General features: G+C 43.3%; 1 protein-coding gene across 8 annotated transcripts in view; it reads left to right on the forward strand.

Moving 5' to 3' along the window:
• LOC106581613 (E3 ubiquitin-protein ligase MYCBP2) overlaps window positions 1-26,577 on the forward strand; it is a 383,302-nt gene that overhangs the window by 96,877 nt on the left and 259,848 nt on the right. For all 8 annotated transcript variants that reach the window (XM_045704972.1, XM_045704966.1, XM_045704969.1 and 5 more), the window contains 2 exons: window positions 18,273-18,411; window positions 18,810-18,886. In XM_045704972.1, coding sequence (XP_045560928.1) covers window positions 18,273-18,411; window positions 18,810-18,886 — 216 coding nt within the window. The remainder of the gene's footprint in view (window positions 1-18,272; window positions 18,412-18,809; window positions 18,887-26,577) is intronic.

The following is a 26,577-nucleotide window of genomic DNA, read 5'->3' on the forward strand; positions in this document are numbered from 1 at the left end:
TTTCATGCTGCTGGCGGGAACGGGCGGTCAGACAGTCTACTTCGGGATAAAAACGTTTTTTTATTCCTCAGATTATTTGTAATCTTTTTGTATTGTATGGATTATCTATTATATTAAAGGCACCTCTTTGTCGCCTTATTCAAACACACTAATAGGTGCGTTTGAAATTCTTACTGCTTCAAGTTCAGTAGCTTACCACTTGTCTCTTTTGTTGGGCGCGCAAGATCAAGTGCTCCATATGTGTGGTCTATAATTCATTAGCATGTAGGCTATAGTATGCATGGGCAGAGAAGCACAAGGCAGTTGTCTTTTCAAGGAAATGAACTTCCTAAATATGATAGTATACACTGTGTGCACAATTATTAGGCAAGTGAGTATTCTGATGTTATCATTGTTTCTATTCACATTTTCGAACTCCAAACCATATAAACTTGAATGCTTGTTGGATTTAATCATTTTCAGGTGATATGTATTTGTGTAATGAGGGAGGGTGTGGTGAAAGTGAATAACACCTTATATCAAGGTGTGCATAATTATTAGGCAGCCTCATTACCTCAGGTAAAATGGGCCAAAAAAGAGATTTAACTGACACTGAAAAGCCAAAAATGTAAAATGCCTTTCAGACGGATGCGACACTCTTTAAATGGCTAAACTATTGAGTCGTGACCACCGGACAATCAAACGTTTTGTTGCGAATATTCAACTGGGGCGCAAAAAACACATGGGGAAGAAAATGCGCAAATTAACTGCAAAAGACTTGAGAATAATTATACGTCAAACTACCAGGAACCCATTATCCTCCAGTACCACCGTATTCCAGAACTGCAACCTACCTGGAGTGTTCAAAAGTACAAGGTGTCAAGTGCTCAGAGACATGGCCAAGGTCAAGAAGACTGAAACAAGACCACCACTGAATAAGATTCACAAGTTGAAGCGTCAAGATTGGGCAAAGAAATACCTGAAGACAGATTTTTCAAAGGTTTTATGGACAGATTAAATGAAAGTGACTCTTGATGGACCAAATAGATGGGCCTGTGGCTGGATCAGTAATGGACACAGGGCACCACTTTGAGTCAGGTGCCAGCAAGGTGAAGGAGGGGCACTGGTATGGGCTGCTATCATTGATGATGAGGTAGTTGGACCTTTTCGGGTTGAAGATGGACTGAAACTCAACTCCCAAACCTACTGCCAGTTTCTGGAAGATTCTTTCGTCAAACAGTGGTACAGGAAGAAATCCTCAGCATTCTAGAAGGCCATGATCTTTATGCAGGACAATGCTCCATCACATGCATCCAAGTACTCCACTACTTGGCTAGCCAGCAAGGGCCTCAAAGATGCCTGAATAACGACCTGGCCCCCTTCCTCACCTGACTTAAATCCTATTGAGAACTTGTGGGCCCTTCTCAAACGTGAGATTTACAGTGAGGAAAGACAATACACCTCTTTGAACAGCATTTGGGAGGCTGTGGTTGCTGCTTCAGCGAAAATTGATCGTGAACAGATGAAGAAACTGACAGACTCCATGGATGGAAGGCTCATGGCAGTTCTTGAAAATAAGGGTGGCTATATTGGTCACTGAATATTTTTTAAAGGCCAAAAATGTTATATAATTGTCATTTTGTGTTACTTATCTGTTACACTTACTCTAAAAATTGAGAATCAACAAGTGAGTTGAGAGAAATTATTTTTTTAATTTAGTTGCCTAATAATTCTGCACACTAATAGTTGCCTAATAATTATGCACACTTATATTTCCCTGAGAAAGACAAAACTCACTTTTCCTTTGTTAAACATTCAGGTTTGAGGTTCAATAACATTTTGGATTGACTGAGAGCTTTGTGTTTGTTCAACAGTAAAATTAATCTCGAGGAATACAATTGTGGAAGTTACCTGTCGTGCTGATGTTTAGGCAGAGGTATGTATAGTTTGGTCTAGTCTTCATCAGGGCACCTTGCTGTCTCGTTGCACAGTTCCTCTGTAGTAACAGCTCCATAGGTATCTAGTCCTCAATGGCCTAAGTGTAGCATCCACCTAGGTGATGCCTTGGCAGCTGAGGCGGCAAAGCACACCACACATCAGCCATGGTCCGGAAAAGTCCCTACTACGAGCGTTATCAGCCATCCCATCTCCGCACACAGTCCTTATCCTTCTTAATCTATGGATTTCACATGACTAGGCAGGGGTGCACCCATTTTTTTTTTGTTCTGTGGGCGGACTTGAAGGGCATAGGCCCAGCCACTTGGCAGCCAGGCCCACCACACTTGGCAGCCAGGCCCAGCCAATCAGAATGAGTTTTTCCCCACAAAGTGGCTTTATTACAGAGATAAATGCTCCTCAGCTCAAATGATCTCGCAGGGGTAAGAAGCTGGAATGTGGAGGTCCTGGGCTGGCGTGGTTACGTGGTCTGCAGTTGTGAGGCCGGTTGGACCTACTGCCAAATTCTCTAAAATGACATTGGAGGCAGCTTATGGTAGAGAAATTATCATTTCATTCTGTGGCAACAGCTCTGGTGGACATTCCTGCAGTCAGCATGCCAATTGCACATTTCCTCAACTTGAGCCATCTGCGGCATTGTTGTGTGACAAAACTGCACATTTCAGTGGACTTTTATTGTCCTCAGCACAAGGTGCACCTGTGTAATGATCATGGGGTTTAATCAGCTTCTGGATATGCCACACCTGTCAGGTGTATGGATTATCTTGGCAAAGGAGAAATGCTAACCAAAAGGGATGCAAACAAATGTATGCACAACATTTTAAGGAAAAAAGCTTTTTGTGCATATAGAACATTTCTGGGATGTTTTATTTCAACTCATGAAACATGGGACCCAACACTTTACATGTTGTTTATATTTTTGTTCAGTGTAATTGGCTTGACATCCAGTATTGTGTTATTAAACATTACTATTAAGACTACTCCTTTTATAGTTTCTCATTCTGTGCTTTGGTAACTTCCTGTTCTACTGACGGACTCTGGCCAGACTGAAGACGATGCAGAGTTTGAAGAAATGCTAAGTATGCGGCATGCTTTTCTCAATGGAGCCTCGGATGCTAGTTGGCCCTGCGATGCCACTTCGTTGCAGACGGTTCCTATTGAAATTATTTACTTTCGCAGAAACGCAAGACTACAAATTCGGGATGTAAACAGGGCATAACCAAGGGGCCAGGAAAATAACTAAGTAGGAAAATAGCATTTTAGGATTGCACAATTTTTTTTTAATCTAAGTTGACAATAGTTTCTCAAATGATTTTAATTACAACAAACGTACAATTTTTGGGCCAAAGTTGAATGAATATCCTCCCATTATGAACTTTATTTCAGATAGCATCCCGTTATGAAATGAAGCAACTTGTTTTTGCATTTAGTTGTCGAGCGAGAGAAGAAAGCTGTTTTGGAGAATTGTCATGACAGCTGTCCATAAAAATGGATAGAGGGTTCCCCTCTGATCTTTGCCATTGATATCTTCTGTGATAGCAAAGCCCATAGAGGGCATCACTGTCTAGTGACAAGTGTGCCATCTAGCTATTCATCTCTATGCTGGGGTCACACTGGCGGCTGAAAAGATTTTGAATGAAAATAAAATAAATTTGTATGAGGCTGTGCAGCAATGTCAATTTCACAGGATGACACATTAGTATAGGCTAAAGGGATTCTCTACTTATAGAAACACATCTATTCCCTACCTTTATTTTCAATTAGTCTACCTTTCCTACCGTAAGGCAATTTCTGACAGCAGATCCTTTGAAAATAATTTCCCCATTCCAGATGATCATGACATTATTAGTCAAATAGCCTTGTCTAGGCCTACTCATAATTGCCTATTCATATAGATTATACATTTTTATAACGCATAGAGGCAGGATTGACATGTCTTGATCATTGTGCTGGCACATGGCCGCAGTGTGTTCGATTTATCAATTGGGACAAATTATTGATTTCATTGGTTGACATTTTTAATTAAAAATATTTTTTTTTCACCTTCATTTAACCAGGTAGGCAAGTTGAGAAAAAGTTCTCATTTACAATTGTGACCTGGCCAAGATAAAGCAAAGCAGTTCGACAACAACAGAGTTACACATGGAGTAAAACAAACATACAGTCAATAATACAGTAGAAAAGTACGTCTATATACAATGTGAGCAAATGGGGTGAGATAAGGGAGGCAAAGGCCATGGTGGCAAAGTAAATATAATATAGCAAGTAAAAGACTGTAATGGTAGATTTGTAGTAAAAGAAAGTGCAAAGTAGAAATAAATAATGGGGTGCAAAGGAGCAAAATAAATCAAATAAATACAGTAGGGGAAAAGGTAGTTGTTTGGGCTAAATTATAGATGGGCTATGTACAGGTGCAGTGATCTGTGAGCTGCTCTGATAGCTGGTGCTTAAAGCTAGTGAGGGAGATAAGTGTTTCCAGTTTCAGAGATTTTTGTAGTTCGTTCCAGTCATTGGCAGCAGAGAACTGGAAGGAGAGACGGCCAAAGGAGGAATTGGCTTTGGGGGATGACCAGAGAGATATTCCTGCTGGAGCGCGTGCTACAGGTGGGTGCTGCTATGGTGACCAGTGAGCGGAGATAAGGGGGGACTTTACCTAGCAGGGTCTTGTAGATGACCTGGAGCCAGTGGGTGTGGCGACGATTATGAAGCGAAGGCCAGCCAACGAGAGCGTACAGGTCGCAGTGGTGGGTAGTATATGGGGCTTTGGTGACAAAACGGATGGCACTGTGATAGACTGCATCCAGTTTGTTGAGTAGGGTATTGGAGGCTATTTTGTAAATGACATTGCCGAAGTCGAGGATCGGTAGGATGGTCAGTTTTACGAGGGTATGTTTGGCAGCATGAGTGAAGGATGCTTTGTTGCGAAATAGGAGGCCAATTCTAGATTTAACTTTGGATTGGAGATGTTTGATGTGAGTCTGGAAGTAGAGTTTACAGTCTAACCAGACACCTAGGTATTTGTAGTTGTCCACATATTCTAAGTCAGAACCGTCCAGAGTAGTGATGCTGGACAGGCGGGCAGGTGCAGGCAGCAAGCGGTTGAAGAGCATGCATTTAGTTTTACTTGTATTTAGGAGCAGTTGGAGGCCACGGAAGGAGAGTTGTGTGGCATTGAAGCTCGTCTGTAGGGTTGTTAACAGTGTCCAAAAAAGGGCCAGAAGTATACAGAATGGTGTCATCTGCGTAGAGGTGGATCAGAGACTCACCAGCGACATCATTGATGTATACAGAAAAAAGAGTTGGCCCAAGAATTGAACCCTGTGGCACCCCCATAGAGACTGCCAGAGGTCCGGACAACAGGCCCTCCGATTTGACACACTGAACTCTATCAGAGAAGTAGTTGGTGAACCAGGCGATGCAATCATTTGAGAAACCAAGGCTATTGAGTCTGCCGATGAGGATGTGGTGATTTGACGGAGTCGAAAGCTTTGACTAGGTCAATGAATACGGCAGCACATTATTGTTTCTTAGCGATGGCGGTTACGATATCGTTTAGGACCTTGAGCGTGGCTGAGGTGCACCCATGACCAGCTCTGAAACCAGATTACATAGCGGAGAAGGTGGGGTGGGATTCGAAATGGTTGGTAATCTGTTGACTTGGCTTTTGAAGACCTTAGAAAGGCAGGGTAGGATGGATATAGGTCTGTAGCAATTTGGGTCAAGAGTGTCCCCTCCTTTGAAGAGAGGGATGACAGCAGCTGCTTTCCAATTTATGGGAATCTCAGACGACACAAAAGAGAGGTTGAACAGGATAGTAATAGGGGTTGCAATAATTTCGGCAGATAATTTTAGAAAGAGAGGGTCCAGATTGTCTAGCCCTGCTGATTTGTAGGGGTCCAGATTTTGCAGCTCTTTCAGAACATCAGCTGAATGGATTTGGGAGAAGGAGAAATGGGGAAGGCTTGGGCGAGTAGTTGTGGGGGGTGCAGTGCTGTTGACTGCAGTAGGGGTAGCCAGGTGGAAAGCATGGCCAGCCGTAGAAAAATGCTTATTGAAATTCTCAATTATAGTGCGTTTATCGGTGGTGACAGAGTTTCCTATCCTCAGTGCAGTGGGCAGTTGGGAGGAGGTGTTCTTATTCTCCATGGACTTTACAATGTCCCAGAACTTTTTTGAATTTGTGTTGCAGGAAGCACATTTCTGCTTGAAAAAGCTAGCCTTGGCTTTTCTAACTGCCTCTGTATATTGGTTTCTAACTTCCCTGAAAAGTTGCATATCAACGGGGGCTGTTTGATGCTAATGCAGAACGCCACAGGGTGTTTTTGTGTTGGTTAAGGGCAGTCAGGTCTGGGGAGAACCAAGGGCTATATCTGTTCCTGGTTCTAAATTTCTTGAATGGAGCATGCTTATTTAAGATGGTGAGGAAGGCATTTAAAAAAAATAACCAGGCATCCTCTACTGACGGGATGAGGTCAATATCCTTCCAGGATACCAGGGCCAGGTCGATTAGAAAGGCTTGCTCGCTGAAATGTTTAAGGGAGCGTTTGACAGTGACGAGTGGAGGTCGTTTGACCGCTGACCCATTACGGATGCAGGCAATGAGGCAGTGATCGCTGAGATCTTGGTTGAAAACAGCAGAGGTGTATTTAGAGGGCAAGTTTGTTAGGATGATATCTATGAGGGTGCCAGTGTTTATGGCTTTGGGGTGGTACCTGGTGGGTTCATTAATAATTTGTGTGAGATTGAGGGCATCAAGCTTGGATTGTAGGACGGCTGGGTGTTAAGCATGTCCCAGTTTAGGTCACCTAGTAGCACGAGCTCTGAAGATAGATGGGGGGCAATCAGTTCACATATGGTGTCCAGAGCACAGCTGGGGGCCGAGGGTGGTCTATAGCAGGCGGCAACGGTAAGAGACTTGTTTTCAGAGAGATGGATTTTTAAAAGTAGAATTTCAAATTGTTTAGGTACAGACCTGGATAGTAGGACAGAACTCTGCAGGCTATCTCTGCAGTAGATTGCAACACCGCCCCCTTTGGCCGTTCTATCTTGTCTGAAAACTTTGTAGTTAGGGATGAAGATTTCAGAGTTTTTGGTGGACTTCCTAAGCCAGGATTCAGACACGGCTAGGACATCCGGGTTGGCAGAGTGTGCTAAAACAGTGAATAAAACAATCTTAGGGAGCAGGCTTCTAATGTTAACATGCATGAAACCAAGGCTATTACGGTTACAGAAGTCATCAAAAGAGAGCACCTGGGGAGTAGGAGTGGATCTAGGCACTGCAGGGCCTGGATTCACCTCAACATCACCAGAGGAACAGAGAAGGATGAGGATAAGGGTACGGCTAAAGCTATAAGAATTGGTCGTCTGTGACGTCCGGAATAGAGAGAAAAAGGAGCAGGTTTCTGGGGGCGATTAAAATAGCTTCAAGGTATAATGTACAGACAAAGGTATGGTAGGATGTGAATACAGTGGAGGTAAACCTAGACATTTAGTGATGATGAGAGAGACATTGTCTCTAGAAACATCATTGGAACCAGAAGATGTCATAGCATGTGTGGATGGAGGAACTGAGAGGTTGGATAAGGTTTAATGAGCAGGGCTAGAGGCTCTACAGTGAAATAAGCCAATAAACACTAACCAGAACAACAATGGACAAGGCATATTGACATTAAGGAGAGGCATGCTTAGCTGAGTGATCTAAGGGTCCAGTGAGAATTAGATAGCTAGCCGAGCCATAGGTAGCAAGCTGGTAGAAGATGGAGGGAGGTCTGTTTTTAGCCACCTAGTGCGTTTCCGTCTGTAGATTAGTGGGGTTCCGTGTGATGGGGGGACCAGTCCAATTGGCAAAATAGTTATAGTGGCCCAAAAAGGTTGTCCGATAGACCTATTCAGATAGCAGCCGATAAGATAGCAAACGATTAGCGGGCCGCAGATGAGCGTTCAGGTTACGTCGCGACAGAGGGGCCAGTTGGATAACTCCCTCGGGCAGATAACGTCGGTGGTCCAGTCGTGAAGGCCTGATGGGGCTCCGCATCGGCAGTAAAAAAACAGGTCCGGATAGGTGATTGTAGCCCAGGAGTGGCTGAAGGAATTCTTCAGCTGGCTAGCTGAGGAATATTTTATGTTATCTCCAGGACCGACGTTTGCCAATAGTCACTCAGTTAGCAGCTAGCTCGCTGCAAGATCCAGGTGTAAAAGTCCAGAGCCTGCGGTAGAAATCCGGGGATATGGAGAGAGAATAGGTCCGGTATGCTCTGGTCTGAGTCGCGCTGTACAAAAACTGGCAATAGCTTTTCGAGCTAATGGATAGCTGAGGACCGCTAACCGTGGCTAGCTGAACTCCGTTAGCCAGTGAAATGGCTAACCTCTGGCTGGCTTCTGTTGTGGATTTCAGATTTGAGGTAAATAATACTTTTTTTTAAATTGGTGAGGCGGGTTGCAGGAGAGTGTTTTGAGGTTCAGTTTTTAGAAGAAAAAAATATGTAAAAGGATATGCGAAGAAAATGTGTAAATATTTATATACACGGGACACGACAAGAGGAGAACCTAGGACGTCTGAACTGCTACGCCATCTTGGAAACAGGCCGATATTTTATTTTCTCCTAGTCGTAAGTGGATGAAAACAATAGTGCTTAGCCTACATTTCACAAGTGCATAAAATGTTGTCGTGTCGCAAAGGGGCCAGACTATGGTGTAGCCTACTCTCTTATAATTTTTACTGCAAATGTACAAAAGAATTGACGTAAATACGTCAGCCTACACCATTTAGGAAATACATGCTGTGACCAAGATGTTTCTGATCGGATTGAAGATTATTTTTGAATGAATTAGATTTTTCAAGTAACTAATCCCAAACACTGTTGGGGATAACATACAGTGCATTTGGAAAGTATTCAGACCCCTTGACTTTTTCCACATTTTGTTACGTCATAACCGTATCCTAAAATGGATTAAGTCGTTTTTTTCCCCCCTCATCAATCAACACACAATACCTCATAACGACAAAGCAAAAACAGGTTTAATTTTTTTTTGCAAATGTATAAATAAATGAAAATGAATCACATTTACATAAGTATTCAGACCCGTTACTTAGTACTTTGTTGAAACACCTTTGGCATCGATTACAACTGCAAGTCTTCGGGTATGACGCTACAAGCTTGGCACAGCTGTATTTGGGGAGTTTCTCCCATTCTTCTCTGCACATCCTCTCAAGCTTTGTCAGGTTGGATGGGGAGCCTCACTGCACAGCTATTTTCAGGTCTCTCCAGAGATGTTTGACCGGGTTCAAGTCCCGGCTTTGGCTGGGCCACTCAAGGACATTGAGTTGTCCCGAAGCCACTCCTGTGTTGTCATGGCTGTGTGCTTAGGGTCGTTGCCCTGATTGAAGGTGAACCTTCGCCCCAGTCTGAGGTCCTGAGCGCTCTAGAGCAGGTTTTCATCAAGGATCTCTCTGTACTTTGCACTGTTAATCTTTCCCTCGATCCTGACTAGTCTCCTAGTCCCTGCAGCTGAAAAACATGGCCCAGCCTGATAATGCATTTAGGTAGGCTACCGCCAACCACGTGTCATATATTCAACCGCACATTGACTACATGACCAAAAGTATGTGGACACCTTCTCGAACATCTCATTCCAAAATCATGGGCATTAATATGGAGTTGGTCCCCTCTTTGCTGATATAACAGCCTCCAACCTTCTGGGAAGGCTTCCAACTAGATGTTGGAACATTGCTCTGAGAGTTGCTTCCATTCAGCCATGAGCATTAGTGAGGTCGGGCACTGATGTTGGGTGATTAGGCCTGGCTCACAGTCGGCGTTCAATTCATCCCTAAGGATGAATGGGATTGAGGTCAGGGCTCTGTGCAGGCCAGTCAAGTTCTTTCACACCAATCTTGACGAACCATTTCTGTATGGACCTCGCTTTGTGATCGGGGGCATTGTCATGCTGAAACAGGAAAGGGCCCGCCCTCAAACTGTTGCCACAAAGTTGGAAGCACCAAATTGTCTAGAATGTAATTGTACTCTACGCTGTAACGTTATTTCCCTTTGGAACTAAGGGGCCTAGCCCAAACCATGAAAAATAGCCCCAGACCATTATTCGTCCTCCACCAAACTTTACAGTTGGCACTATGCAAATGAAATGTTATTTGTCACATGCGCCGAATACAACAGGTGTAGACCTTACTGTGAAATGCTTACTTACAAGCCCTTAACCAACAATGCAGTTCAATTAATAGAGTTAAGAAAAGATTTACTAAATAAACTAAAGTGAACAAAAAATATATATATTGAAGTAACACAATAAAATTACTTAACGGTAACAAGGCTGTATGCGGGTGTACCGGTACCGAGTAAATGTGCGGGTGTTACAGGTTAGTAGAGGTAATTTGTTAAGTGACTATGCATAGATAATAAACGGTGAGTAGCAGGGGGTGTCAATGCAAATATTCCAGGTGGCCATTTAATTAATTGTTCAGCAGTCTTATGGCTTGGAAGTAGAAGCTGTTAAGGAGACCTTTTGGTCCTAGACTTGGCGCTCCGGTACCGCTTGCCGTGTGGTAGCAGAGAGAACAGTCTATGACTTGGGTGACTGGAGTGTTTGACAATTTTTTGGCCCTTGCTCTGACACCGACTAGTATATAGGTCCTGGACGTCAGGAAGCTTGGCCCCAGTGATGTACCCTCTGTAGTGCCTTACGGTCAGATGCCGAGCAGTTTCCATACCAGGGGGGTGAGGATGATCTCAGTGGTGCAGCTGTGCTCCTGAGTGGGAAACGGTGTTGTCATGCCCTCTTCAGGACTGTCTTGCTGTGTTTGGACCATGATCGTTTATTGGTGATGTGGACACTCTGGACCCACTCTACTTCAGCCCCGTCGATGTTAAAGGGGGCCTGTTCGGCCCTCCTTTTCCTGTAGTCCACGATCTGCTCCTTTTTGTTTTCCTCACATTGCGGGAGAGGTTGTTGTCCTGCCAGGTTTCTGACGACCTCCCTATATGCTGTCTCATCGTTGTCGGTGATCAGGCCTACCGCCGTTGTGTCGTCAGCAATCTTAATGGCGGTGTTGGAGTCATGCTTGGCCACGCAGTCTTGGGAGTACAGGAGGGGACTAAGCACGCACCCCTGAGGGGCCCCAGTGTTGAGGATCAGCATGGCAGATGTGTTGTTGCCTGCTCTGTCGACCTGAGGACGTCCCATCAGGAAGTCCAGGATCCAGTTGCAGAGGGATGTGTTTAGTCCCAGGGTCCTTAGCTTAGTGATGAGCTTTGTGGGCACTATGGTTTTGAATGCTGAGCTGTAGTCAATGAATATCATTCTCACATAGGTGTTCCTTTTGTTCAGGTGGGAAAGAACAGTGTGGAGTGTGATTGAGATTGCGGCATCTGTTGATCAGTTGGGACGGTATGCGAATTGGAGTGGGTTTCCGGCATGATGGTATTGTGAGCCTTGACCAGCCTTTCAAAGCACTTCATGGCTACCGACGTGAGCGCTACGGGGCGGTAATCATTTAGGCACATTACCTTCGCTTTCTTGGGCACAGGGACTATGGTGGTCTGCTTGAAACGTGGGTATTACAGACTCGGTCAGGGAGAGGTTGAAAATGTCAGTGAAGACACGTTCCAGTTGGTTTGCGCAGGCTTTGAGTACATGTCCTGGTAATCCATCTGGCCCCACGGCTTTGTGAATGTTGAGCTGTTTAAAGGTTTTGCTCCTATCTGCTACTGAGAGCATGATCACACGGTCGTCCGGAACAGCTAGTGCTCTCTTGCATGCTGAAGTGTTGCTTGCCTCGAAGCAAGCATAAAAGGCATTTAGCTCGTCTGGTAGGCTCGCGTCACTGCTCGTGGCTGGGTTTCCATTTGTAGTCTGTAATATTTTTAGAGCCCTGCCACATCCGACGAGCGTTTTCTTTTAAGCGTCCGGATTAGTGTCCTGCTCCTTGAAAGCGGCAGCTCTAGCCTTTTGCTCGGTGCGGATGTTGCCTGTAATCCATGGCTTCTGGTTGGGAAATGTACGTACGGTCACTGTGGGAATGATGTCATCGATGCACTTTTTGATGAAGCCGGTGACGGAGGTGGTGTACTACTCAATGCCATTGGATGAATCCCGGAACATGTTTCAATTTTGTGCTAGCACAACAGTCCTGTAGCGTAGCATCCACATCAGCTGACCACTTCCGTATTGAGCGAGTCTCTGGTTTCTTCCTGTTTTTAATTTTTGCTTGTAAGCAGGAATGAGGAGGATAGAATTATAGTCAGAGTTGCCAAATGGAGGGCGAGGGAGAGCTTTGCATGCGTCTCTGTGTGTGAAGTAAAGGTGGTATAGAGTTATTTTTTCCCCCGTTCTGGCTGCACATGTGACTTGCTGGTAGAAATTAGATGAAACGGATTTAAGTTTGGCTGCATTAAAGTCCCAGGCCACTAGGAGCGCAGGCTCTGGATGAGCATGTTCTTGTTTATTATGGCCTTATACAGCTCGTTGAGTGTGGTCTTAGTGCCAGTATCGGTTTGTGGTGGTAAATTGACGGCTACGAATAATATAGATCAGAACTCTCTTGGTAGATAGTTTGGTCTACAGCTTATAATGAGGTACTCTACCTCAGGCGATCTATACCTTGAGACTTCTTTAATATTGGATATCGCGCACCAGCAGTTATTGACAAATAGACAGACACCTCCACCCCTTGTCTTAACCTGTTAGGGCTAGGGGGCAGTATTGACACAGCCGGATAAAAAACGTACCCGATTTAATCTGGTTACTACTCCTGCCCAGCAACTAGAATATGCATATAATGATTGGCTTTGGATAGAAAACACCCTAAAGTTTCTAAAACTGTTTGAATGGTGTCTGTGAGTATAACAGAACTCATGTGGCAGGCAAAAACCTGAGAAGATTCCATGCAGGAAGTGGCCTGTCTGAGAAGTTGTGTTTCATCTTGGCTCTTTTTATTGAAGACTGAGGATCTTTGCAATAACGTGACACTTCCTACGGCTCCCATAGGCTCTCAGAGCCCGGGAAAAAGCTGAACGATATCGAGGCAGGCTCTGGCTGAAACACTTTATCGCGTTTGGCAAGTGGCCGCTCAGAGTACTATGGGCTTAGGCGCGTGCCCGAGTCGACCGAATGCTTTCTTTTCTTTTGTCTGTTTACCTAAACGCAGATTCCCGGTCGGAATATTATCGCTTTTTTATGAGAAAAATGGCATAAAAATTGATTTTAAACAGCGGTTGACATGCTTCGAAGTACGGTAATGGAATATTTAGATTTTTTTTGTCACAAATTGCGCCATGCTCGTCACCCTTATTTACCCTTTCGGATAGTGTCTCGAACGCACGAACAAAACGCCGCTGTTTGGATATAACTATGGATTATTTTGAACCAAACCAACATTTGTTATTGAAGTAGAAGTCCTGGGAGTGCATTCTGACGAAGACAGCAAAGGTAATAAAATGTTTCTTATAGTAAATCTGACTTTGATGAGTGCTAAACATGCTGGGTGTCTAAATAGCTAGCCCTGTGATGCCGGGCTATCTACTGAGAATATTGCAAAATGTGCTTTCACCGAAAAGCTATTTTAAAATCGGACATATCGAGTGCATAGAGGAGTTCTGTATCTATAATTCTTAAAATAATTGTTATGCTTTTTGTGAACGTTTATCGTGAGTAATTTAGTAAATTCACCGGCAGTGTTCGGTGGGAATGCTAGTCACATGCTTGTCACATGCTAATGTAAAAAGCTGGTTTTTGATATAAATATGAACTTGATTGAACAAAACATTCATGTATTGTATAACATAATGTCCTAGGGTTGTCATCTGATGAAGATCATCAAAGGTTAGTGCTACATTTAGCTGTGGTTTGGGTTTATGTGACATTATATGCTAGCTTGAAAAATGGGTGTCTGATTATTTCTGGCTGGGTACTCTGCTGACATAATCTAATGTTTTGCTTTCGTTGTAAAGCCTTTTTGAAATCGGACAGTGTGGTTAGATTAACGAGAGTCTTGTCTTTAAAATGGTGTAAAATAGAACATATGTTTGAAAAATTGAAGGTTTTGCATTTCTAAGGTATTTGAATAACGCGCCACGGGATTACACTGGCTGTTGAGTAGGTGGGACGCAAGCGTCCCACCTAGCCCATAGAGGTTAACAGATGTAGCTGCTCTGTCCTGCCGATACATGGAGAAGCCAGCCAGCTCTATATTATCCGTGTCGTCGTTCAGCCATGTCTCGGTGAAACATAAAATATTATAGTTTTTAATCTTGGTAGAATAGTCTTAATCATAGATCGTTCTTACAAGGCACCCCACCCTCCTCCCCCTTTTGTTCACACTGATTTGGGCCTTGTCTTAACAAAAAGCAGTATATCCTTCTTTGTCCAGTTCGAGGTGGTTACATGCATTTCTGATGTCCGGATGCGCTTTTCAGTCATAAAAGACGGTGTCGTGTCTTTGCTGTCATTAATGTGATGACGATTGTTTTGTCTGTTCTCACATGGGTGTGTTCACTGACTAGTTATATGAAAAACAATTCTCTCATTTAGAAGGCTAACATCACATTTCATCTTCTCACAAATAGTTTCATATTTAATCACATAAGTTCCCCAACATTAGAATGTGAGCCTGACAACTGGGAAATATACACATTCAGAGATACAGTTATGTTGTTATACTGTCCTTAGTTACATTTAACAAATTTGACAGGATTGTTCTTTGAGTACCCACGGACCATTCCAACTGTTGGGAATACAGAAATATTGTGTAATTATTCAACCATTTGATGTTACCGTACTGCAAAGTCTCTCTCTTTGGTAACAAAGGGATTTAACTTCCAACTTCCAGGTAATTACGACTGTCATAAAACAGCCAACTTCACACCTCTTCCTCTCTGCGGGGGAGAGACATATGGGGTGGAAGGAAAATCTGGGCAAGTCATGACAATGGTAACAGCAACATTATGTACACAATGAGTTACAAACAAAATAGCACAGTTGGTTAGGAGCCCGTAAAACGGCACCCATCCCCTCCGGTACCATTAATCATTGGGGCAGGTAACGTTCCCTTGGCATCCACCAAACCCAGATTCGTCCATCGGACTGCCAGATGGTAAAACGTGATTCATCACTCCAGAGAAGGCGTTTCCAATTCTCCAGAGTCCAATGGCGGCAAGTTTTACATCACTCCAGCCGACACTTGGCATTGCACATGGTGAACTTAGGTTTGTGTGCGGCTGCTCGGCCAAGGAAACCCATTTCATGAAGCTCCCGACAAACACTTCTTGTGCTGACGTTGCTTCGAGGAAGTTTGTAACTGAGGACAGACAATTTTTACATGCTTCAGCACTCGGTTGCTACTAGAAGTTTACACTTCACAGTAACAGCACTTACAGTTGACCGTGCCAGCTCTAGCAGAGCAGACATTTGAGGAACTGACTTGTTAGAAAGGTGGCATCCGGACGGTGCCACACTGAAAGTCAATGAGCTCTTCAGTAAGGCCATTCAACTGCCAATGTTTGTCTATGGAGATTGCATGGCTGTGTGCTCGATTTTGTACACCGGTCAGCAATGGTGTGGCTGAAATAGCTGAATTTACTAATTTGCAGGGGTGTCCACATTTTATGTGTGGGTGTGTGTGTGTGTGTGTGTGTGTGTGTGTGTGTTTAGACCCTATAGCCAAAACTTTCATCAGAAGGTAGCCAGCTAATTAGCTAAGTTACTAGCCATTTAATCATTGTTAGCCACTGCTAACGGCCTTTACCCTCTGCTCAGTCACCAGCCGTTTTTTTTAGCCTGGATAATACCTGCCAGCCTCGGACTATTTTTCTCCACTACAACGCTAGATTCGTTAGATTCCTGCCGACCATTGATCATCACAGCTAGCTATCTTCAACTGAGTGACCCAGCCCCGACGCTAGCCCTGAGCCAGGCGCATCTCCCGGCTAGCAAGCGAAATTCCCACAGCTACAATACCTCTTTCGCCATCTGGCCCGGTCCCTTCGTCGACACAGCGCCCCGCCGTTCCACCACGACTGGTCCGCAGACGTAATTCCATCAGCTGTGCCTTCAACCGGCCTTTGCCGAACAACGGAGCAGACGCTTCTACTTACCCCAGACTGCTAACTTTAAACGTCTCCCGCGTGCTAGTGTAGTAACGACTACTTAGCTTCTTCCCCGTTTCATCTATTGCTGTACACTATGATCACTTGGCTGCATAGCTGATGCCTGCTTGACTGTTCATTTGTCACCGTACTCCACTTTGTTTACCTTTGTTTATCTTTCGGCACTAGCCCCGAAGTTAACTGACCATCTCTGCCCATTCATCACCATTTTACCTGTTGACTTAGCTGATTAGCTGTTGTTGTCTTACCCGTTGTTGACTTAGCTAGCTCTCCCAATCAACACCTGTGATTGCTTTATGCCTCGCTTTGTCTCTCTTAAATGTCAATATGCCTTGTATACTGTTGTTTAGGATAATTATCATTGTTTTAGTTTACTGCGGAGCCCCTAGTCCCACTGTACATGCCTTAGATACCTCCTTTGTCCCACCTCCCACACATGCGGTGACCTCACCCAGTATAACCAGCATGTCCAGAGATGCAAACTCTCTTATCATCACTCAGTGCCTGGGCTTACCTCCACTGTACCCACACCCCACCATACCCCGTCTGCACATTATGCCCTGAATCTATTCTACCACGTTCAGAAATCTGCTCCTTTTATTCTCTGTCCCCAACGCACCAGACAGACAGTTTTGCTAGCCTTTAGCCGTACCCTCATCCTACTCCTCCTCTGTTCCTCGGGTGATGTGGAGGCTAACCTAGGCCCTGCGTTTCTCCAGGCACTCTCATTTGTTGACTTCTGTAATCGAAAAGGCCTTGGTTTCATGCATGTTAACATCAGAAGCCTCCTCCCTAAGTTTGTTTTATACCGCCTTATGCCACCCACCACTGCGACCTGTATGCTCTAGTCGGCTGGCCCTCGCTACATATTCGTCGCCATACCCACTGGCTCCAGGTCATCTACAAGTCTATGCTAGGTAAAGCCCCGCCTTATCTCAGCTCACTGGTCACGATAACAACACCCACCCGTAGCACGCGCTCCAGCAGGTGTATCTCACTGGTCATCCCTAAAGCCAACACCTCGTTTGGCCGCCTTTCCTTCCAGTTCTCTGCTGCCAGTGACTGGAACAAATTGAAAAAATCACTGAAGCTGGAGACTTACATTTCCCTCACTAACTTTAAACATCAGCTATCTGAGCAGCTAACTGATCGCTGCAGCTGTACATAGTCCATCTGTAAATAGCCCATCCAATCTACCTACCTTAGCCCCATATTGTTTTTATTTACTTTGCTGCTCTTTTGCACACCAGTGTCACTACTTACACACCATCATCTGCTCATCTATCACTCCAGTGTTAATCTACTAAATTGTAGTTACTTTGCTACAATGGCCTATTTATTGCCATACCTCCTCATGCCATTTGCACACACTGTATATAGACTTTCTTTTTTTTCCTATTGTGTTGACTGTACGCTTGTTTATTCCATGTAACTCTGTTGTTGTTTCTGTCGCACTGCTTTGCTTTATCTTGGCCAGGTCGCAGTTGTAAATGAGAACTTGTTCTCAACTAGCCTACCTGGTTAAATGAAGGTGAAATGATAACAGTATAATTCTATAGGGAGTTATTTTTATTTTTTTACTAATGGGCATATTAAATAATTTTGAATAAGTAGTGAAGTGCAATAATGGAGATAGACACGAGCCTGCAACACTATCAGAGCAGAGAGTGGGAGAGAGCTCATAGAAATAGAATCTCAAGCACATACATTTCTCTCCCCTCTGCAACCGCCATGCGTTGCTCTCAAAACATACAATATTGCACAAACCTAAGCCAGGGCCCAACCCAACTGGTATGCTGTGGCCTGATGCCATAGCTAGCTAGCTAGGGGTGTGTCTCCATGCACAAACACACACAGTGCATGGTTGTCAAAATCGTCATATCTAAATATCTTTGCATGTCAGGGATGCCTGACTTTGCGTGTTCTTATGTGTGTTACTCAGGACTAGGTTTTCAAAATTCCAGTAATGTTCCTTAAAATTCGCAGGTATTCCAGAAATCCTGGGTGGACGGATTCTGGATTTCCTGCTTTTTCTCTCCTGATTCTAGGAATCTTCCAACCAGGATTTCTGGAAAACCTGGACATTTTGAGAAGAAGTTACTGAAATTGTGCAACCCCACTTATTGAGTCCAAGCTTCTGTATGACCACAAGAATATTTGAATCCTTTATACTTGGTATATTTCAATGTGGAACTAAATAAGCCGTTGCCATGTTTCCCTCAGGATGGGTTTGTGGTGCGGATCTATGCGGCCAGTACAGACCCAGCACTGCAGAAGGAGCTTCAGCTGAAACTGGCCAGGAAGTGTCTCCATGCCTGCGGCATCTCTCTGTTTGACCTGGAGAAAGACCTTCACATCATCAGTGAGTCATACTGACTATGCTCTCGGGTGAAGTTTCCTCTAGGTACAGATCTATGGTCAGCTTCCCTTCCCCCAATCATAACCTTAACCATTAGCGGGGGAAATGCTAAACTCAACCAAGGTCAGTGTCTAGGGAAACTTCACCATCTCACTCTGTCAAATATTGGCATGAGGCATAATCACATGTGTGTTTTTAGGTGGAGACTGTTGTCACTGAATCAGAGGATGGACTCATTGTAATGAATGGAATAAATGCAAACCACCATACCTTTCTATTCATTCCATTCCAGGGATTGCAATGCACCAGTCTCCACGTGTGCATTTCTGTAATATATTTTTTGGTGTGTGAATTTGTGCGTCTGTGTTTCTCATATCAAAATGTGTTTTTGTGTTTTCAAGCTACAGGGTTTGACGAGGAGGCAGCATTGCTGGGAGCAGGCAGGGAATTTGCTTTGATGAAAACGGCCTCAGGAAAGGTAAGAACACCAGAACTGTACAAACTGAGATGCATGTGTGTTACCGTTGCTGTGGGTGCAAAGAAGATTGAATTCGAGAAGCAGGCAATCATCATTCTAATCTGATGTGACCAGCAACACGAGGGCTCTGCTCGGTCTGTTCTTCCTCTTTATATAGACACACACAAACACACACTCCTTCTGCCTCACACAAGTCCATTAACCTCCATCTGTTAATTGAACGCTCCCTAACACAACAACATCTGCTTGAAGTTAACAAATTTGAGCTACTTCAGTCACGTGACCACCAGTGTATATACTAAGAACCAAATGGAGGCGAAACAAGGATAGACTAACATGGAATTGTCCAATAGTTTTCTGTTGCAAAGCGTTACCCGTTACTATATATTTTTGGTGCACTGCCTCTTATGCTTAATTTCTTAAACGAACACAGACACATGGCTCGACACTCAGTTCAAATGTTACTAAAACCATTATTTTGATAAGTAATTTCACACTTTCATTCTTCTGCTAGAGGAAATAGTCTGGAAAAAATCAGGTTCTTTTAGTCATGTTGCCACAGACGCAACCAGTCATTAATTCTGTTATGCAAAATGTCTAGTCGTCTGTTCTCACGAGTGGTGACTATCTAGGCTGAGTAAAGTTAATTTCACTTCCTAGCTAGCAAGCCAACTTCAGCACCTGGAATGACAGTAAACTACTCGCATTTCCGTTAGAGCTTTGTGTTTATTGGCATTTTCAAAGATGTTGATGTGTGAATTGCTCTGGCTCAGAAAAAGTAAATTTCTCTTCTGGACACTTCACTATATATGGTACAAGGGAGATTGCTGGAGTCCCTAGACTTTGTTTACAATGTTGACATCAGTAAACCGCTCACCCACACGTCTGCTATCTGCCCGTTTCAGTTGAAACCGAGATTCATCTGTGAAGAGCACACTTCTCCAGTGTGCCAGTGGCCATCTAAAGTGATTTTCCAACTGAAGTTGGCTACGACTCCGAACTGCAGTCAGGTCAAGACCCTGGTGAAGATGACGAGCACGCCGATTAGCTTGAATTAACATTAAATTCTCTGGCCACAGGTGTGGTGGAAATTCCTGCAGTCAGCATGCCAATTGCACGCTCCCTCAACTTGAGACATCTGTGGAATTGTGTTGTGTGACAAAACTGTACTTTTTAGAGTGGCCTTTTATTGTCCCCAGCACAAGGTGAACCTGTGTAATGATCATGCTGTTTTAATCATCTTCTTGATATGCCACACCTGTCAGGTGGATGGATTATCTTGGCAATGGAGAAATGCTCACTAACAGGGATGAAAACAAATTTGTGCACCAACATGAGCGAAATAAGCTTTTTGTGCATATGGAATGTTTCTGGAATGTTTTATTTCACCTCATGACACACAGGACCAACAATTTACATGATGCATTTATATTTTTGTTCAGTGTAGCTCGTCTGGTATGCTCGCGTCACAGGACAGCTCACGGCTGTGTTTCCCTTTAATCTGTGATAGTTTGCATGCACTGTCACATCCGACAAGTGTCGGAGCCGGTGTTGTCGGATTTGATCTTAGTCCTGTATTGACGATTTGCCTTTTTGATGGTTTGACGGAGGGCGTAGCGGGATTTTTTGTAAGCCTCCGGATTAGTGTCCCGGTCCTTGAAAGCGGCAGCTCTAGCCTTTAGCTCGGTGTGGATGTTGCTTGTAATCCATGGCTTCTGGTTGGGATATGTACAGTGCCTTCAGGAAGTATTTACAACCCTTTTACTTTTTCTACCTTTTGTTACAGCCTTAATTTAAAATTGATTAAATTCAGATTTTGTCACTGGCCTACACACAATACCCCATAATGTCAAGGGGAATTATTTTTTTAGAAATATTGACAAATGTAATTAAAAATGTTAATCTGAAAAGTCTTCAGTCAATTACTATTCAACCCCTTTGTTATGGCAAGCCCAAATAAGTTCAGGAGTAAAAATATGCCTAAAAAGTCACATAAGTACATGCAATCACTCTATGTGCAATAATAGTGCTTAGCACAATTATCTGTAAGGTCCCAGAGTTGAGCAGAGAATTTCAAACACAGATTAAACCACAAAGACCAATAAGGTTTTCCAATGCCTCGCCAAGGAGGGCACCTATTGGTAGATGGGTAAAAATAAGAAAAGCAGACATTGAATATCCCTTTGAGCATGGGGAAGTTATTAGTTACTCTTTGGATGATGTATCAATATACCCAGTCACTACAAAGATACAGGCATCCAGAGAGAAAGGAAACCACTCATGGATTTCACCATGAGGCCAATGGTGACTTTAAAACTGTTAGAGTTTAATGGCTGTGATAGAAAACTGAGGATGGATCATCAACATTGTAGTTACTCCAGAATACTAACCTAAATGACAGAGTGAAAAGAAGGAAGCCTGTACAGAATAAAAATGCATCCTGTTTGCAATAAGGCACTAAAGTAAATCTGAAAAAAATGTGGCAAAGTAAATCTGAAAAAAATGTGGCAAAGAAATTAACTTTATGTCCTGAATAGAAAGTGTTATGTTTGGGGCAAACACAACACATCACTGAGTACCACTCATATTTTGAAGCATGGTGGTGACTACATCATGTTTTGTGTATGCTTGTCATCGGCAAGGACTAGGTCAGGGGTGTCAAACTTAATCAGCGCACGGGCCATATTAAAACAACACATCACTGAGTACCTCTCTTCATATTTTGAAGCATGGTGGTGACTACATCATGTTTTGGGTATGCTTGTCATCGGCAAGGACTAGGTCAGGGGTGTCAAACTTAATCAGCGCACGGGCCATATTAAAACAACAAATCGAATTTGCACACCAGACAGCCTTGTATGCACTTTTTTTTTAAACAAACATAAAACTCAGACGAAACTGGCCATTGTTTTATAAAAAAATAATATGCCCCTTTATTAATGTCCAATTATGTACGTAGTTGCTGTATAAAGCATTTTAAAACAAAATATATAACTAATATTTGTCCAGCTTTTGCTACTATGCTTGCAGATGTGCATAATATGCGACCCTAATCAAACAGTATTAAATTACACCAATTAACAAAAACATAGCTAGGTTGTTGTAACATTTAAACTTAAATGTTTGTTTTTTAATATCTGCATTGCATGTATTGGTGTGATTGAGTGCAACATTGTGATTGAGTGCACGATATATCAGTGAGCATGTCGGAATCGGCCGATATTAGCTAAAAACGTTGGCATTGGCCCGATGTCTATTTGAGTGTTGCAGTCATTTCAGTCTCTGTAGTAGCTTATGTGTATAGTGTTGAGTCATCCGCATACATAGACACACTGACTTTACTCAAAGTCAGTGGCATGTCATTGGTAAAGATTGAAAAAAGTAAGGGGCCTAGACAGCTGCCCTGGGGAATTCCTGACGCTACCTAGATTATGTTTGAGACGCTTCCATTAAAGAACTGTTAGACAGGTAACTTTCTCCACAATATAGCAGGGGGTGTAAAGCCATAACACATACGTTTTTCCATCAGCAGACTATAATCGATAATGTCAAAAGCCGCACTGAAGTCTAACAAAACAGCTCCCACAATCGTTTAATCATCAATTTGTCTCAGCCAATCATCAGTTATTTGTGTCAGTGCCGTGCTTGTTTTTCTTCCCTATAAGCGTTGTCAATTTGTTTATTGTAGAATAGTATTGTATCTGGTCAAACACCATTTTTTTACCAGATTTGGTAACAGGCCGATTGGTCTGCTATTCTTGGGTAGCAGAATTACTTTTGCTTCCCTCCAGGCCTGAGGGCACACACTTTATAGTAGGCTTATATTGAGGATATGGCAAATAGGAGTGGCAATATCGTCCGCTATTATCCGTAGTCATTTTCCATCCATGTTGTCATTCCCGGTGGCTTGTCGTTGTTCATAGACAACAATTTTTTTCCACATTATCCCAACGCACTTTATGGAATTCACAATTACAATGCTTGTCTTTCATCATTTGTTATAATCAGTTATACTTGGATGTGTAGTGTCAGTGTTTGTTGCTGGCATGTCATGCCTAAGTTTGCTCAGGAAATTGGCAATTTAAGTGGGTTTTGTGACGAATGAGCAATCTGATTCAGTGAATGATTAAGCAAAGTTTGCCTTCTTGCCCACATTTTCATTTAAGGTGCACCAAAGACTTTTACTACCATTCTTTGTCAATTATCTTTGTTTCATAGTGTAGTTTCTTCTTTTTATTCAGTTTAGTCACAATTTCTCAATTTGCAGTACGTTTGCCAATCGGTTGTAAAGCCAGACTTATTTGCCATTACTTTTGCCTAGTCCCTCTCAACCATAACATTTTTTAATTCCTAATCAACTTAAGTTGATTTAAGTTTTAGTCATTTTCTTAACCTGTTAGGGCTAGGGGGCAGTATTGACACGGCTGGATAAAAAACGTACCCGATTTAATCTGGTTACTACTCCTGCCCAGTAACTAGAATATGCATATAATTATTGGCTTTGGATAGAAAACACCCTAAAGTTTCTAAAACTGTTTGAATGGTGTCTGTGAGTATAACAGAACTCATATGGCAGGCAAAAACCTGAGAAGATTTCATGCAGGAAGTGGCCTGTCTGACAAGGTGTCGTTCTTCTTGTCTCTGTTTATTGAAGAGTGAGGATCTTAGCTGTCCTGTGACACTTCCTACGGCTGCCATAGGTTCTCAGAAGGCGGCAAAACGCTGAATCGTGGCTTTGGAGGCTCTGGCTGAAACAAAGTAGCGCGTTTGGGTAGTGGCTGGTTACAGTACTGTGAGACTCAGGCTCGTGCCCGCGTCGACCGAAAGCTTTGTTTTCTTTCCTCTGTTTAGCTAAATGGACATTCCCGGTCGGAATATTATCGCTTTTTTACGAGAAAAATGGCATAAAAAATGGATTTTAAACAGCGGTTGACATGCTTCGAAGTACGGTAATGGAATATTTAGATTTTTTTTGTCATGAAATGCGCCATGCGCGCGACCCCGATTTACCATTTCGGATAGTGTCTGGGACGCACGAACAAAACGCCGCTATTCGGATATAACGATGGATTATTTTGGACCAAACCAACATTTGTTAATGAAGTAGCAGTCCTGGGAGTGCATTCTGACGAAGACAACAAAAGGTAATCAAACTTTTATAATAGTAAATCTGATATTGGTGAGTGCTAAACTTGCCGGGTGTCTAAGTAGCTAGCCCGTGATGGCTGGGCTATGTACTTAGAATATTGCAAAATGTGCTTTCACCAAAAAGCTATTTTAAAATCGGACATATCGAGTGCATAGAGGAGTTCTGTATCTATAATTCTTAAAATAATTGTTATGCTTTTTGTGAACGTTTATCGTGAGTAATTTAGTAAATTGTTAGTGAATTCGCCGGAAGTTTGCTAGTTCTGAACGTCACATGCTAATGTAAAAAGCTGGTTTTTGATATAAATATGGACTTGATTGAACAAAACATGCATGTATTGTATAACATAATGTCCTAGGGTTGTCATCTGATGAAGATCATCAAAGGTTAGTGCTGCATTTAGCTGTCTTCTGGGTTTTTGTGACATTATATGCTAGCTTGAAAAATGGGTGTCTGATTATTTCTGGCTTGGTACTCTGCTGACATAATCGAATGTTTTGCTTTCGTTGTAAAGCCTTTTTGAAATCGGACAGTGTGGTTAGATTAACGAGAGTCTTGTCTTTAAATAGCTGTAAAATAGAGACAAATTTTACAACCGGTCATAAAATTGATGGTTGTATGGGGAACTTCTTTATGGCTCTATCACTTCCTAATAAGTGTCAAAGAAAATGAAACGAAAAGGAATGAAAGCATAAAAAAAGATGTATACAAAACAGAGTTATCACACCTTAATTATCTAATAGGACTGTATTCCATATACAATTGAAGTCGAAGTTTACATACACATAGGTTGGAGTCATTAAAACTCGTTTTTAAACCACTCCCCAAATTTCTGGTTAACAAACTATAGTTTTTGCAAGTCGGTTAGGACATCTACTTTGTGCATGACACAAGTAATTTTTCCAACAATTGTTTCAGACTACAGATTATTTCACTTATAATTCACTATATCACAATTCCAGTGGGCCAGAAGTTTACATAAACTAAGTTGAATGTGCCTTTAAACAGCTTGGAACGTTCCAGAAAATGCCATGGCTTTAGAAGCTACTGATGGTCTAATTGACATCATTTGAGTCAATTGGAGGTGTACCTGTGGATGTATTTCAAGGCCTACCTTCAAACTCAGTGCCTCTTTGCTTGACATCATAGGAAAATCAAAAGAAATCACCCTAGACCTCACAGAAAAAAAATTGTAGACCTCCACAAATCTGGTTCATCCTTGGGAGCAATATCCAAATGCCTGAAGGTACCACGTTCATCTGTACGAACAATAGTACGCAAGTATAAACACCATGGGACCACGCAGCTGTCATACTGCTCAGGAAGGAGACACTTTCTGTCTCCTAGAGATGAATGCCCCCCAAAAATTAAGGGAACACTAAAATAACACATCTGAATGAATGAAATAATCTTATTAAATACTTTTTTCTTTACATAGTTGAATGTGCTGACAACAAAATCACACAAAAATAATTCATGGAAATCCAATTTATCAACCCATGGAGGTCTGGATTTGGAGTCACACTCAAAATTGAAGTGGAAAACCACACTACAGGCTGATCCAACTTTGATGTAAAACAAGTGAAAATGAGGCTCATTAGTGTGTGTGGCCTCCACGTGCCTGTATGACCTCCCTACAACGCCTGGGCATGCTCCTGATGAGGTGGCGGATGGTCTCCTGAGGGATCTCCTCCCAGACCTGGACTAAAGCATCCGCCAACTCCTGGACAGTCTGGGGTGCAACGTGGCGTTGGTGGATGGAGCGAGACATGATCACAGATGTGCTCAATTGGATTCAGGTCTGGGGAACGGGCGGGCCAGTCCATAGCATCAATGCCTTCCTCTTGCAGGAACTGCTGACACACTCCAGCCACATGAGGTCTAGCATTGTCTTGCATTAGGAGGAACCCAGGGCCAACCGCACCAGCATATGGTCTCACAAGGGGTCTGAGAATCTCATCTCGGTACCTAATGGCAGTCAGGCTACCTCTGGCGAGCACATGGAGGGCTGTGCGGCCCCCAAAGAAATGCCACCCCACACCATGACTGACCCACCGCCAAACCGGTCATGCTGGAGGATGTTGCAGGCAGCAGAACGTTCTCCATGGCGTCTCCAGACTCTGTCACGTCTGTCACATGTGCTCAGTGTGAACCTGCTTTCATCTGTGAAGAGCACAGGGCGCCAGTGGCGAATTTGCCAATCTTGGTGTTCTATGGCAAATGCCAAACGTCCTGCACGGTGTTGGGCTGTAAGCACAACCCCCACCTGTGGACGTCGGGCCCTCATAGCACCCTCATGGAGTCTGTTTCTGACCGTTTGAGCAGACACATGCACATTTCTGGCCTGCTGGAGGTCATTTTGCAGGGCTCTGGCAGTGCTCCTCCTGCTCCTCCATGCACAAAGGCGGAGGTAGCGGTCCTGCTGCTGGGTTGTTGCCCTCCTACGGCCTCCTCCACGTCTCCTGGTAGCACCTCCATGCTCTGGACACTACGCTGACAGACACAGCAAACCTTCTTGCCACAGCTTGCATTGATGTGCCAT

Source organism: Salmo salar, chromosome ssa21 (genome assembly GCF_905237065.1).
Source record: "Salmo salar chromosome ssa21, Ssal_v3.1, whole genome shotgun sequence".
NCBI classification, from domain to species: Eukaryota; Metazoa; Chordata; class Actinopteri; order Salmoniformes; family Salmonidae; genus Salmo; species Salmo salar.